Source organism: Acomys minous, assembly GCF_964271855.1.
Source record: "Acomys minous genome assembly, chromosome: 16".
Lineage (NCBI taxonomy): Eukaryota > Metazoa > Chordata > Mammalia > Rodentia > Muridae > Acomys > Acomys minous.
Genome location: NC_140498.1, coordinates 40,250,011 through 40,263,880, shown reverse-complemented (window position 1 = coordinate 40,263,880; position 13,870 = coordinate 40,250,011). Strand labels below are relative to the sequence as shown.

General features: G+C 47.1%; 1 protein-coding gene across 4 annotated transcripts in view; it reads right to left on the bottom strand.

Moving 5' to 3' along the window:
* Positions 1-210: 210 nt before the first annotated feature.
* Positions 211-13,870, bottom strand: part of CRAMP1 (cramped chromatin regulator homolog 1) — a 54,590-nt gene continuing 40,930 nt past the window's right edge. The window contains exons 13-21 of one of the 4 annotated variants that reach the window (XM_084764183.1): positions 13,729-13,803; positions 12,539-12,620; positions 11,324-11,428; positions 10,896-10,972; positions 10,212-10,277; positions 9,595-9,829; positions 8,597-8,761; positions 6,847-6,992; positions 211-3,589 (exon numbers count right to left, since the gene is read on the bottom strand). In XM_084764183.1, coding sequence (XP_084620309.1) covers positions 3,425-3,589; positions 6,847-6,992; positions 8,597-8,761; positions 9,595-9,829; positions 10,212-10,277; positions 10,896-10,972; positions 11,324-11,428; positions 12,539-12,620; positions 13,729-13,803 — 1,116 coding nt within the window. In that variant the 3' untranslated portion in view covers positions 211-3,424. Of the gene's footprint in view, positions 3,590-6,846; positions 6,993-8,596; positions 8,762-9,594; positions 9,830-10,211; positions 10,278-10,895; positions 11,075-11,323; positions 11,429-12,538; positions 12,621-13,728; positions 13,804-13,870 lie in introns of all 4 variants that reach the window. The other 3 variants (XM_084764181.1, XM_084764182.1, XM_084764184.1) reach the window with 3 other exon arrangements.

Sequence of the window (13,870 nt, the reverse complement as noted above, 5' to 3'; positions counted from 1 at the left end):
CAACAGAAGCAGCGGGCTGTGTAGCGACCTCAACCTCTCTGCTTTCAGTGGTCACTCAAACATCCTGAGGCCCACCTGTCTACCCCCGGTACCCACCAAACTTTCCTGCTTTGTCTACAGGCCTTAGTGTTCATCTCACTACAACGTGCCCTTGCCAGACCTGTATACCCTAAGCGTACTGGCTTTAAAAGCAGGCACAAAAGGCAGTCATTAGATCAAGTATTAGTATGTATTTATGCACAATAAAAACATTTACAAGCTGAACTGGAAATTTTAGCTGAAGTTTTAACAGTTTTTGTTTATTATATTAAATAACCAAAACACCTTTTATTCCCAAAAAATTGGTAAAGAATAAATAATGTAATTTACAATATGGTACAAAAAATAATCAGAAGGACAGGCATTCTGCTTTATACATACATTGTATATTTATAGTCTATAAAACAAATTCACATCTCAAGCCGGAAACCTCAGATGATATGGCTTAACGATTATCAAAGCAAACAGCACTGAGTTCTGCCTGCTGGCTGTAAGTCTCCAGCCAGTGATCTTACCAACTAGTAAGGGTCTGGCTGGTGCAGAGCTTTCAAAACTGGACTGACTTCTGGCAAGCCTCTGGGAAAGGTATACTATGGGCTTCTTTTCTTTTTTAATTATTTTTAAAATTAAGACAAAGTACAGTATGTCATGAATGCATCTGGCAGATGTGTTTAAAAATTACATAAAACGATTTCCCTCTAAACTTGTTTTGAGCATTTCTAAGCAATGTGGTCTAGTTAAAAATGTTATTAAACTGAATGAGACATCCCCTCCCCCTCCAAGCAGAGGCCACCACAGGAATGAAAAAGAGGAGGGTGGGAAAAAGGTTGACCAACAGATGAAATGTCCCCAAAAGCCCCACTCCCTGAGCAAGTACTATGCCCGACAGGATATATGGACTTCAGCTCGCCTGAGCATCTTCTCTAGGACACAATCCATGCCAAGCACCAGAGATATAGGTTTCCAATCTTCTGAAAACATGAACCAACATGTCTAAAACAACATTGGTATTAACAAAAAATTTTCTCAAAAACTAATGGCATGTATGTCAGCCAAGCCCAACATGGAAAGGAAGCCCGGGGTGAACATGAACCATGGCAACGGAAGGAAAGGCAGAGAAAGAAGATGCAGAACCCAGGAGGCTTTCTTTCTTTTTTTTTTAAACTCCAACCTTTAACAGTTTCCAGGTTTTATGTATGGATATTTGATTAAACTGGGAGAAGTTATATCCACTGATTCTCTGCTACAAATGCACTGTTTGTCCTTTACTATGGTGGTGGTGAGCACACCGGTGTCTGGCTGTTAAAGAAGCAGTGAGATCTTCCAGATTCCCGTCACGTTCCCTACAGCAGTCAGTTCACTCCACTCCTCCCTGGCTGCTGCTGGGTGACAAGGGCTGTAGTCTCTGCTCCTCAAAGCAGTCTCACCTCCTTTTAGAGGTCACAGATGTGCCTCAAAGCATTGCCTGATGGGACTCTCAGCTCAGGAGCCCAACTAAATAGTACTATATGCTCAAATACCAGGATTCTGCAAGCACCCATGCTTAATGTTGTGAGAGAGGAAGTGCAGCTAGCAGTGGCCCAAGCTGAGCCTGGTATCCTAACCATGCTGCAGTCCCAAGACCTAACTGTCTTCAGCTAAGCAAGGCATTGCTGAAAGCACATGATTGGGTAAAGACACACTGGCTACTTCACCAATCTGTGTTCAAATCTCTTCTGAGAGTTTGACTTTTACCAGATAAAGGAGTCTACACGTCAGAACCAGGGGCAGGGTCCCCCATGGCAAGAGGATCCCACCAGGGAAGTTTCCATCCCTTTCTTCAATGCAGATGGAGATAAGTAAGGGCCTATGCTGGTCTACAGGACTACTGTGCAAGGAAGGATAGAAGAACAGGTGGAGAGCAGAGGTGGCAATTTCAGGAGTTAGAAAGGCCCTGTCAAGCTGGACGTGGTGGTGCAAGCCTTTTCTCCCAACACACAGGAGGCAGAGACAGACAGGTAGCTCTCCAGGCCATCCTGGTCTACAAACTGATGGACAGCCAGAGTTACAGAAAACACTGTCTCAGAGGGGAAAAAAAAGGAAGGGAGGGAGGGAGCACTAGGTAAGGAGGGAGGGAGGACGGGCCTGCTAGCCCTGACTGCTATATGGAGAATGAGCAGTGAGAGGGTAATGCAGGTGTCACCTGTTCACCAAGAACCACAGTCAGGGCTCCCTGACATCATAGGTCTGGCAGGAAGAGTGACCATGCTACAAGGATCTACTGAGGGCAATGGAGGGGGATGGAACTCTTGTTGGCACCATTCTGGGAAGGATGGCCACAATCATGATGGCTGACCACCACTGGGCTCCAGGAGAGGTGCTAAAACACCATCAAGCTGTGAGGCTTTTCCCACACCCTGACATCTGAACCCTGCTTGGGTCCTAGAACAGGAATAGTGACAGCCTGGGGCAAAAGCACCCCTCAGAATCCAGCAGTAACACATGAAAAATTAAAGCACACATTAAATCTAGACACAGCAGTGCATTTGGGGCAGAGGGAAAGTGAGTAGAGCGGAATGGTATCTTAGGTCACTTAGAAGGAAGTAGGCCTTAAGCACAGGAAGTGAGCAAAGCCACCTAGAGGATTCTTACTATTCCCTGTCCATGTCTCGATTCTTAAACCACAAGAAAACCATTTCCAACTAGCTTTGCAGGAACCCATAAAACATCCATACAACCTGTAAGAGACATAATTTCGTTCTTATACCAGGCAGAACAAAACCTCTTGAAGGGGGAAGCACTAGGTAAGGGTCAGTAATCTTGGGAAGATAGCATTAGCTACACAGCTCCAGGAACCTTCTCCGCTTAATGGTCAAGGCATCTAGGAAGTATCAGGTTGCAGACCCCACCAGACAAGAGCCTGGTCTATACTCACTGTCCCTTGCAACATCACTACAGACAGAAGCCAAATGGGGAAAAGATCAGAAAGAAAGCAGCAGTGGCTGTGGTCTCCCTTCACACAGGATAACAGCTCCAGAGACAAAATGAATACCAGGCTAGTCTCTTCAAGGAACAGACCCTCTGGAAGGCTTAACACGCAGACACATAATTGGGATTGCCATACAGGCTACAGGACTGCAAGCAAGGGCTGCGATATCATAAGAATTCTGACGTCTGCCCTTCTCAGAGCCTGGCCTGGCCTCTGTGGACGGTACGGGCCCTGCCTGTTGGACAGGCCATGGCCAGCTGCTCCTATGGGCTGCATATCATTTGCTGTCAGAGACGCTCCTGTTCACTGTCTTCTCAGGATTCTGGGCTTGACCTTCTCTACTGTGAAGACAAATTCATGGACCAGCCCCGCAGACCTCCCTTGTGGATTCCAGGATGCCTGTGTTGCAAGGCACAGTCACTGAGAGAGGTCACTAACAGGATTGCCACCTCCTCCACCATCAAAAAGAACGTCCCGGCGGCCAGGCTCATTGATGGACAATTCTTGAGCCAGGTCATTAAATCGAGATATGTAGTCAATGCTATTCTCATTCATCATGCACACCAACTGGGAATCCACCACCTGTAGGACAGAAGGGACAAGAAGACATTAGTTGCAGGATCCATGCTGATGAAAGGCTCTTGACCCCCAGAGCAGAATGTCACTGGAAGGAGCCTATTGCTCTCTGAGGAATTTCAGAATTCCATGTGGTCTAAGTACATGGACTTTCTGTAAGGACATGCTCTGTACACGATCCTAGAGAAGGGTCTGAGAACGTGAACATCCACGTGCTGAGACTGCAGCAGCAGCCACTCCCTCTCATACTCCTGAGGAAGACAGCCCACAGAAAGGTTAACAGAAGGCAGACATCAAAGCAAGCAGCACAGAGTTTGCCTCAGAGAAGAGTTAGGTGAGGGTCTCATAAGTGTGGATACACAGCACATGAAAGAGATTCAAGGAAAGAACGTTCCCATCAAAGAAACGAGTGCAGAGGCCATGAGAAGACAGAGTGCAGCTACTTAAGGAACACTAGAAAAAATGGTAGGCATAGCACAGTGAGCAATGCAGAGAGAGCACTATTGTGAGGGACACAGAAATCTGTAAGGCCTGGGGTGTTAAAAACATTATTTGGGGGAGCTGTCACAGTTTATTGTCTCTCTCCATTATAGTGGAAGGTGCGAGAGAGCAGGGACTTTTGTTCTATCTATATAATGATGCATTAACTTGCAAGATGGCACCGTGTGTAACAGTAGTTGCTGCCAAGCCCGATGATCTGAGTTTGATCCCCGAAACTACAACTTTTGAGGCTGAAGCAGGAAGAAACATTATGAGTTCAAGGCCAGCCCAAAGTACATAGCAAGGTCTTGTCCCCTTCTCCCCATAGACTACACCCATCCCTTTCACTCAGATCCCACCATCTGACCACTGCATTCACAAAACATTGCTATCATACTTCCCGATGATGAGGGCCCCTTCCAAAGGCAGTGTTCTTCAAACTATAGAGCGCTTGGGACAATCCTCTGCTGAACACACTGGCTCATTCTGCAGGTGAATGTGGTGTTTCCTTCACTTGCTAAAGATACACAGTATTTTTTTGTTGCTCACTGTCCTAAATACCACATCATGAGGGGAAAATGCAAGTGCTGACTTTGGAGTCTAGCTGGCTTGAAACTCAGCACTCCTGATCTCCAGGCTTCCTAAGTGTCCATCTTATAGAAACCAGGGACTTACAGCATCCATACTAACTAGAAATAAAAAAAAGTCTTTTGTGTGAAACATTATGCTACAAGGAGCCCTACGAGTAAAGAATCCATTGTGAATGGCTTGAGAAATACTACAGATTGTACAAGAGAAGGTTCCAGAGAGATGGTTCAGTCAGTAAAGTGCTTTCCATGCAGGCATGAGGACTTCCATAGAAAAGCAGGGTATAGACTCTGTAACCCAGGTGGGAAATCAGAGACAGGTGGACCCTTGGAGCTCACTGGGCACTCAACCTACAAGAATCAAGGAGCTCCAGGTTTAGCTTCCTGCCTCAAAACATAAGGAAGCAGGCTGGGGCAGTGGGCGGTGGGTAAAGGCGCTGGTTGCCAAGCCAGACTACCCAAGGTCAATCCCCGGGGCCATGAGATCAGGAAAGAACTAGTACTTTTTTTTTTTTTTTGGTGTTTTGAGACAGTGTTTCTCTGTGTAGCCTTGGCTATCCTGGACTCACTTTGTAGACCAGGCTGGCCTCGAACTCACAGCGATCCGCCTGCCTCTGCCTCCCGAGTGCTGGGATTAAAGGCGTGCGCCACCAAGCCCGGCCTAGAACTAGTACTTTTAAGGTGTCCTCAGATCTAAGGGCTCATTCCCACCACACAACACAAGGACAGAGTGAACTGAAGGGTGATTAAGGAAGGAAGCCTTGTGGACTTCTTGCTTCCACACACAGGTGAACACATACCCCAAGCTACTAAGGACTACGGAGGAGAATTCTCAGTATTGCTGTATCTACTCTGCTTTAAAGATGTATTTGGGTATCTGTCTGTGTGAGAATATATGCAAATATGTGTGTGTCACCTATGCCAGTTGTCCTCTGTCACTCTCCACCTGTTCCATCGGGACAGTGCTTCTTCCTGATCCCAGGGCTTACATTTTTTGTGCCTTCCCACACTTACAGCTGGGTTACAGACTCAGGCTGGAGGGCCAGGTTGTTACACGGATGTTGAGATCCAAACGCCTGTTCTCACGGCTGCACAGTCAGGATTCTTCAAATTGCCTACCCACCTCTCCAGCTCTCCCCCTGCCCCCCACCTCTCCAGCTCTCCCCCCCCCCCCCACAACCCTTCTATTCTTCTGTAGTTTTAAAACTGTCAAGCACGTCATGGCTCAACTTAGAAGCCATCATCTCAAAAGCCACATTGGAAAACTGAGAAACTAACGAATTTCTGAGAAAAAGTTTTAGTTTAATATTGTTTCTACTGTTTGGGTTTTGTTTTTCTATAGTCTAGGCTGATTTCAAAACCACAGCTATCCTCTTAGCTCAGTCTTCCCAAGTGTTGGGATTATTGGTTTACGCTGTCATGCCTCAAGTTAACAGCAATTTTCACTATTGTTTTGACCTGGACTTTTCCTCAAGTGTCTGGCTATAAAACTCTCCTGGGATAACGACCAAGGCCTGGGTATCCAGGAGCCAACTTGGGAAACGCTGCTGAGGATCTGCCTCACATGGCGTGTGCTTTGATCAAGTCTCTCCTGATGCCTACAGCTGGGCTCACTCCTCCCACTAGTGCTGGCCCTGTAATCCTAACTGGCTGGGCACAGAGACAACTTGAGGACCTCTGCATGACTGCGGGGAGAGACAGCTTAGTCCTAAGACGGAAAAGTGCTCAAAGAGAAAGGACAGAACTCCACTGCAGAACCTGTTCCCAAGTTCCACAGGGTCATGGCCACAACACATGCCACACCGCTTACAGGCCTTCTGCAGCCAGGGCAGGAAGGGTGGTAAAGTAACCTCTTACAACTTCCAAATGGCACAATAGCTTATAGATCAGACAGCCCAAGGTCACACAGCAAGGGACGGACAGATCCAAGGAGATTCAACAGCATTCTGCCTGCTTTTGGTGACCTGGCTCCCACCCCAATCCCACGCTTCCCAGGTCAAGAAGCCTACTTAGTTTGTTGTGGTCCATCAGGTGTCCCAGTGCTGTCAGATCTCTCAGAGATTAAAGACTTGGCTGTTGTTGTACCTGGCCCACAGTCTTGATGAGCATTCCTTAAGACCCACAGGACCTAGGAGGGACCCCACAGCCTCCAGAATGGGATGGAAAGTTAATTGAGGAATTTGGCCCTGCACTTACTTCTGCAACATCAGCCAGAGACCTGGACACAAAAGAGTCCCTTGAATTTCCATCCAATAAGCTAGGGCCAAGCAGAGACGTGCCACTGTTGGCCCCAACAGTTGTTGGTAGAATCTTCCTGCTCTTCTCTGGGGAGATGAAGCTGGCTGTGGAGAGAAGGTGAGTCAGGATAAGTGCCCAGCTAGCCCAGTGCAGCCCTTCTAAGTCTCCACCTTTACACTTGTGTCAAAGGCTACCAACGGCATTGTTATGCTGTTAACAGGTTTGTGTCATCTCATGTTAGCGCATGTTCATCTCTATCACTTTCCAAGGGCCCTGAGGTGCTGTACCCCTCCTCTATTGTATTCTCTGTGGCCAGGTCCTCACTGATGGGCACTGAGCTTGATTCTGACTTCACAGGTAGCAGGTGACTTTTGCTCACATTTGCACCTTTGTTTTGGTGTGTGTGTGTGTGTGTGTGTGTGTGTGTGTGTGTGTGTGTGTGTGTGTGTGTGTGTGTGTTAACAAAACCACTGGTGGGCATCTGGTTCCCTGTTCTCTGTACTTCCCACCAAGCACAGGACCCATAATCAAGGATGATCAAGTTTGTAGTTATTAGGGTAAAAGCCTGTGTCCTAGCAACTGTAAAGTTAAGCCTGGCCACCTATTCTCAATACACCTACTAAAGAAACAAGCAATGGTGTAAAAGCAGAGAAATGAGATTTATTTGCTGTAGCACCATGGAGAAGAAGAACAAAATAAACAAGTTCAGTGATTCCATCCTCCAAACTCATATTTAGGGTACTGACAGGTTTGGGTTTAAACAGAGGGTCAAAGGTATGAATAACTAAGCAGTCTTGGCCAATGTGTAGTCATATCTATGACTGACCCATCATTGCTTCAGTTTCAGTCTATCCTATAAAGCAGTTTAATAAGGTACAAGAACTGAATGGAATCTCTTCCTGGGGGGAAAAAACCACATTCTATAATTCTCCATATGTGGTCAGGAACACCACCACATACATGTAAGCTCTAACACTCACTCCAGAATATCATACTGAATGCATAAAGAAATTGAGAACATAGGACAGTCTGGTCTGTTTCTTTGTCTTTGCAAGAGCTCTATAAGACAGGTTTGGGCAGGCTGCACAAACTGGAGGAGGCACTGAGACCCAGATGAAGGACTTGAATGTTGTGTCTGTACTGGGCTGAGCGCTCTCAGTGTGTCTATAAGCATGCTAACATCAGTGAACTATGCACTGAAAATCGTGCATTTTCTTACATGTAAACTACACTTTTAAAAGTTAACCCAGGCAGCTGGGTACAGTGGCACACTACTAAAAAAAAAAAAAAAAAAAAAACAGCACATTGCCAGGTGTGGTGGCGCATGCCTTTAATTCCAGCACTCTGGAGGCAGAGGCAGACAGATCTCTATGAGTTGGAGGATGGCCAGCCTGGTCCCACAAAGAGAGTCCACACCAACCAAGGCTACACAGAGAAACCCTGTCTCAAAAAACAAAAACTCAACAATAAAAAAATCCCAGTACTCGGGGAGGCAGAGGCAGGCGGATCTCCTGTGAGTTCAAGGCCAGCCTGGTCTACAAAGTGAGTCTAGGACAACCAAGGATACACAGAGAAACCCTGTCTCAAAACAAAACAAAACAAAACAAAAAAAAGTTAACTCAGAAAGAAATACTTGAGAAACCAGCAAAAGTTCTAAGTTCTGGGCTGGCTCCAAACTTAGAAAGGGGATCCCTCCAGAGAGACTCACCAAACAAGCTGCTGAGAGAGGAGTCTGTAGAGTCACTGGGGTACCACTGGGGGTCGTGCGTGGGAGAGGCAATCCAGCTGGGCTGAGGGCTGCTGGATGGGGAGGGGAGACTCTTGGAGCTGTCACTGCCATTCAGTTTTGCTGGAGAAAGAGGAACTCCTTCACCTGTCAACCCAAAACCAAGGTCAGAGATGCCTCCCGAAACCCTTAGGAAGGCAGCAGGAGTCAGAAGCTCAGGACCACTGAACTCAGAAGACCCAGGATGCACTGGGCCCATACCAAGGGAAAAGCAGTTGTCTACAAACAAGGATCACAGAGCCTTTAGGGCAACTTGATGCTAGAAGAAGGACACAATGCAGAAGACAGCAGGCAGGGTCAGGCAGGCCCTCTGCCCACAGTGCTCTGCCAATCTTCATGGTGTTTGCACCAGCCCCATGGGAAACAGGATGCTGCTGATTCCATGCTGTAGGGCACGAACAGTTTCCAGTCTACTACTGAGAAAGCAAGGTTCAAACAAGTCAGGGACCTATCAAGCCCATGGGCTAAGAGGCTGTGAGTTCATGTCTGCCTGAACCCTGCAAGCTGAGTCGTGTCCGCCGGTAATAGCTGTGCCACTGCCACCAGAACACCATCACAGAATGAGTGGGACCAGGCCCTTAGTGACCATCTATGCAGCTACTTCCTAAACATTAGCTGCAAACATGTCAGTCACCTTCCAGATGCACACACAGAAAGCTGATCCCCAGGCTTCAGAGAGCCTTCTAAACCATCCCATTCTTATCTGAAGGTCAGGAGCAACCCACCAGGCCACTCCCAAGTACTGCTTCTGCCAGAGCCAGGGAGAGAGACCTTGTAGTGACAGATATTCAATGCGTGAGTTATACTTTAGCAACAAGTCTGGCAAATACTTAGGCAGATCAGGTCCCCATGGGCAAGTCTGGCTACAGCATCCCAGTGAGAACCTAGTAGGAACAGTGAGCAAGGCCACCTGTACTTACTGTATTGGCCAGAGCTGATAGCAATTTCAATGATGGAGTCACTAATCTGTGTGGCAGGTTCTCCCTGTGAGAGGACATCTTCGGGTGGGCCAGGCAGGGATATGTCCAACAGGGCAGAAACATTGGGTGGGGAGAGCCGGGTGCTGGAGCTCTCTGATGAGGGTATAGATGTAGAAAGGCCATTCTGGAGATGAGCCTTGGGCAGCTCAGGTAAGGACAGAACAGATGATCCCTGCTGGGAGGGGGACAAATATTTGTTCATGCACAAGGTGCCCATCAACTCTCGGAACAGTGAGTGCAGCCCACGACCTCCCACCCTCATTCTCCCAAGAGAGGAACACACTCAGGAAATACACTTCTTCAAAAGAAAGTCAAGCCAGGACAGGGTGAGACTATTCCCATTGGTGGCATCTGGGGGAGAATAATGCTCAGAAAGCCACCAGTTAACTACCTCCTGCCCCCCAGCCCAGAAAACCCAGTCCTTTTAGACATGGGGTTTAATAAAGGAAGCTGGAACCAGGGACAGCAATAGGCAAGGAGGCGAGGAGCCAACAGTGCTGGGAAGCATGGCCTATGCTCAGGGAGGGTGGGCACTGAAGCCCCAGTGTGTACTCTACCTGGAAGCCGTCTGTCATTGGCTCCTGCTCTGCTCTTGGAACGCTGATAAACGGGTCATTAGCGCCCTGGAACAATAAGACCAATGAGTGGTGCACGCTGAGCTGGAATATCAGCAGTCACCCAGTGCCCCTACAAACAGCTGGAGAAATGGACTGTGGTCCAGGCTGGAAATGATGGAAAGCAGTTCTCAGACCACTGGCTCTTCACTTACAACCTTTTATTACTTTCTAAGTTTCTAAGAGGAAACTCAACAGTTCAGTAAGAGGCTGACCACATCTTCTCAGCCCCTAGAGCTCCATGGGGTCTACCCACCCACCATCCTCTCAAATAGGCCAAGAATTCAGAACATTTGCAGATTCATGAAAGAGTGGTCAAGGCCACATGGGTTTTTCTCCACCCAGAAATACCAAGTACTTATACCACCTGAGTGAGGACACATGGGCTGACGTCAGGCACTGGGTTGAAATTTAGAGCTACACCTTCATGCATGTTTTAGCAATGGATTCTTTAGCAGCACAGAGCAAACATGTCTCTTCACTCCTATCAATATGTGCTCCATGGTAAGTGTTCAAATTTTGGCTTTTCTGGTTCAGTGTCTCTTCTAACCATCAGTAGGACCCAAACCTATGACCTTGCTCCAGAAGCTGGTGGTAACACCACATAGGCCTTGTAAATGTACTCACCCTTACAGCCGAAACAGGGTCTCTGCTCTGGTGCGGTCCAGTGTCACCCTGCCCTGAGATGGCAGTGGTTGCTGGTTCTGAAGACAGTGGAGAGATGCCAGATGAACCATCAGTATCTAAAACTGGCAAGGGGCTTCCAGGGATGATGCCAGCACTCTGAGCTGCTAAGTCGATAGCACCTGGCAACAGGAGTGACATATCAGCCTCTGTTCCATAACACTGCACTCCATGATGTGTGTGCCCCGACAGCTTGGGACAGCTTTGCCCTCACACCTCTCTTCAGTGAAGAGCCAAGGGATTTGATATACTCTTAGCAAAGCACTAGACATTAGGCTTTGGAGAAGAAGAGAACAGTACCAAGATGTATGACGAAAGAGCAACTAAGGACCCTCACATGGTGGCTGCCACTGTGTACATTATAGACTTACTGGGCAGGTGACTGGTGGCCTGAGATGGGAGGACCTTGGGCACTATCGGTCGAGACAGAGCTGCTTTGGTCAGAGAAGACTGGATGGGCCGGAACCAGCCTCTCCCTGTGAGAGGAAGACAAATGCAGCTGTATCAACTGGTCTGTCAATGCCCTACCATGCACAATGGGGTTATAGTGGGCTTCCCTCACAGACATAGCTAGGATCATAGCAAGTCACTCAACATTCCAAACACTTGCTAGCTTGGGGCGTGAGAGGTCATATCACTAGGCTCCTAGTAAAGAAAGATCTAGGTTCACTCCCCATGATGGCTCATTGCCACCTGGTAACTCCAGTTTTAGGGAACACCCTCCTCTGGCCTCTATGGACACTAAACAAACACAGCTGCACAGACATACATGCAGGCAAAACATCCACACACATAAAATAAATACAATTAAAGGGTAAAAGAAGATAACTCATGAAGGGACTAGAGAGGTGGCTCAGTGGTTAAGAGTACTTGCTGCTTTTGCAAAGGACCCAGGCACTCACTCAGGGACTCATAACCACCTCTAAGTGCAGGAGTCTGACATCTCTGGCCTTCATGGGCTCTTAGTGCCCACAAAGTCACTTATACATACAAATAAGAATAAGTAAAAAAGGAGGAGGAGGAAGAGGAAGAAGGAGAGGAAAAGGAAGAAGAGGAAGAAGAGGTAGAGGAAGAAGAGGAAGAGGATTCATTAGGGCTGGAAGCATAGTTCAGCAGAGCCCCAGAATTATGAGCAGAAAAAAAAAAAAAGATTAGTCAAGATAAACCAACAAGTATGTGTGTTCACTGAAGACAACTCTGAGGCTTACATCAAAACATCAGGGCATCCACTACGTTTAGAGATGTAAGTTAAAAAAATGTGATCATACACCCCCAACAACACATTTTTTTCGTAAGTGCATACCATGGCTCTGCAGGCAGAAAGTGAAAGCACTCCACTGACCTGAACTCAATGCTGCCAATGAAAGCAATGGAACACACCTCTAAAGAAGGACACTCCAACTACTGACAGTGTCTTGCCTATAGTGGCAGCTGGGCCCAGTGCAGGGGGCACAGTACATAATTAGTATACGCTGAGAGAATGAACACAAGCATGCTAGAAATGTCACACCAACAGCCATGGACACCCACAGGGAGTATATTCAGGTGACACTCAGAGCAAGCTGCCCCGGGGGGCCTGGCCTTACCGGCTATAGGAGAATTAGACAGGATGGAGAAGGAGCACACATTGTGGGACTGATTTTCAGAAGGTCTAGGGAGCAGTGTCCTCTGTGAGAGAGAAAAAAAATGCAAATAGTAAAGGTGGTAAGAAGACATCAGTGGTGGCACATGCCTTCAATCTCAGCACTCAGGAGGCAAAGGCAGGCAGATCTCTGTGAGTTTGAGGTCAGCCTGGTCTATGGAGCTAATTCTAGCCAAGGAAGGCTGTATAAAGAAACAAACAAAAATCAATTCAAAAAGAAGAAGAAAAGACATCAGGGTCAACAACAGGTCACTTTGGAATGTTGGGTAAGACCTTTCCCAAGGAAATATCAGAAGAATCTAGTCCAAACCTAGAATGTCCTAGATTTGGCCCTGGGAATAGAACTGAAATTGTAAGACTTGGTGGCAAGTATCTTTACCCACTGAGCCCCCTGACCAGATCTGGGGAACAAAGATTTCTAAGAAACTTAAAAAAAAAAAAAAAAAAAAACCAAAAAACAAAAACTGGTCTATTCATGTCTTCCAAAAACTACATGCACTCACACATTTCTATGGCTACATCATGACAGACTCACTTCCTTATCTTTCATCTGGAAACGCTGCTGTCTTCTCTCTGGGGGCCTTGTATGTCCTGTGTCTGCCACAGCTTGCAGATGGCATCTGTGGGTTCTCCTACCACTTACTACAGTTCCACAAACCCTCGCTTCTGCCAACCAGACCCTTGCCTCCTGATTGTTTAGAGCCCAAGCTCTAATAGCTCTTGGAGATACCCAGGTGACCGAGAACCTCAGATGTGTCTGTAAATAATATCCAATGCTAATGAATGCTATAAATGCTTTATTTATATGGATACCATTAAATTGTCTGTTCTTAGTTTTGCTTTTCCTATTAATAAGAAAGACAAGCCTCTTACTTTCTCTCTCTTCTCTTTCCCTCTCCCTCTTCTTCTCTCCCTCTGGGGTACCCCTTTCCTTTTTCCTTCTCCTTCCATGCTCAGTTGATAAACTCCTTACAACATAATAAAAGAAAGAAAGACAAGGGCAGGAATTTCCTCTAGTTCACTCTGAAAACCAAAGACATGTAAGAAACCAGTAACTCATGGCCAGCGCAGCATCTAGAGTATGGACATGGCAGACACAGTGCAGACACGTAGACTCAAGCAATATTCCCTCACCTGGACCACCAGTGGCTTTCGCAGGTGCCGCTTCCGTAGTTTCTTGGGCTTTGGTGAGAAAAAGTCTGACTGTATCTATAAGAGAAAGAACATGAGCTCTGGAAACAGGCATTCTATCTGCAAAGCATACCACAGCCACCCC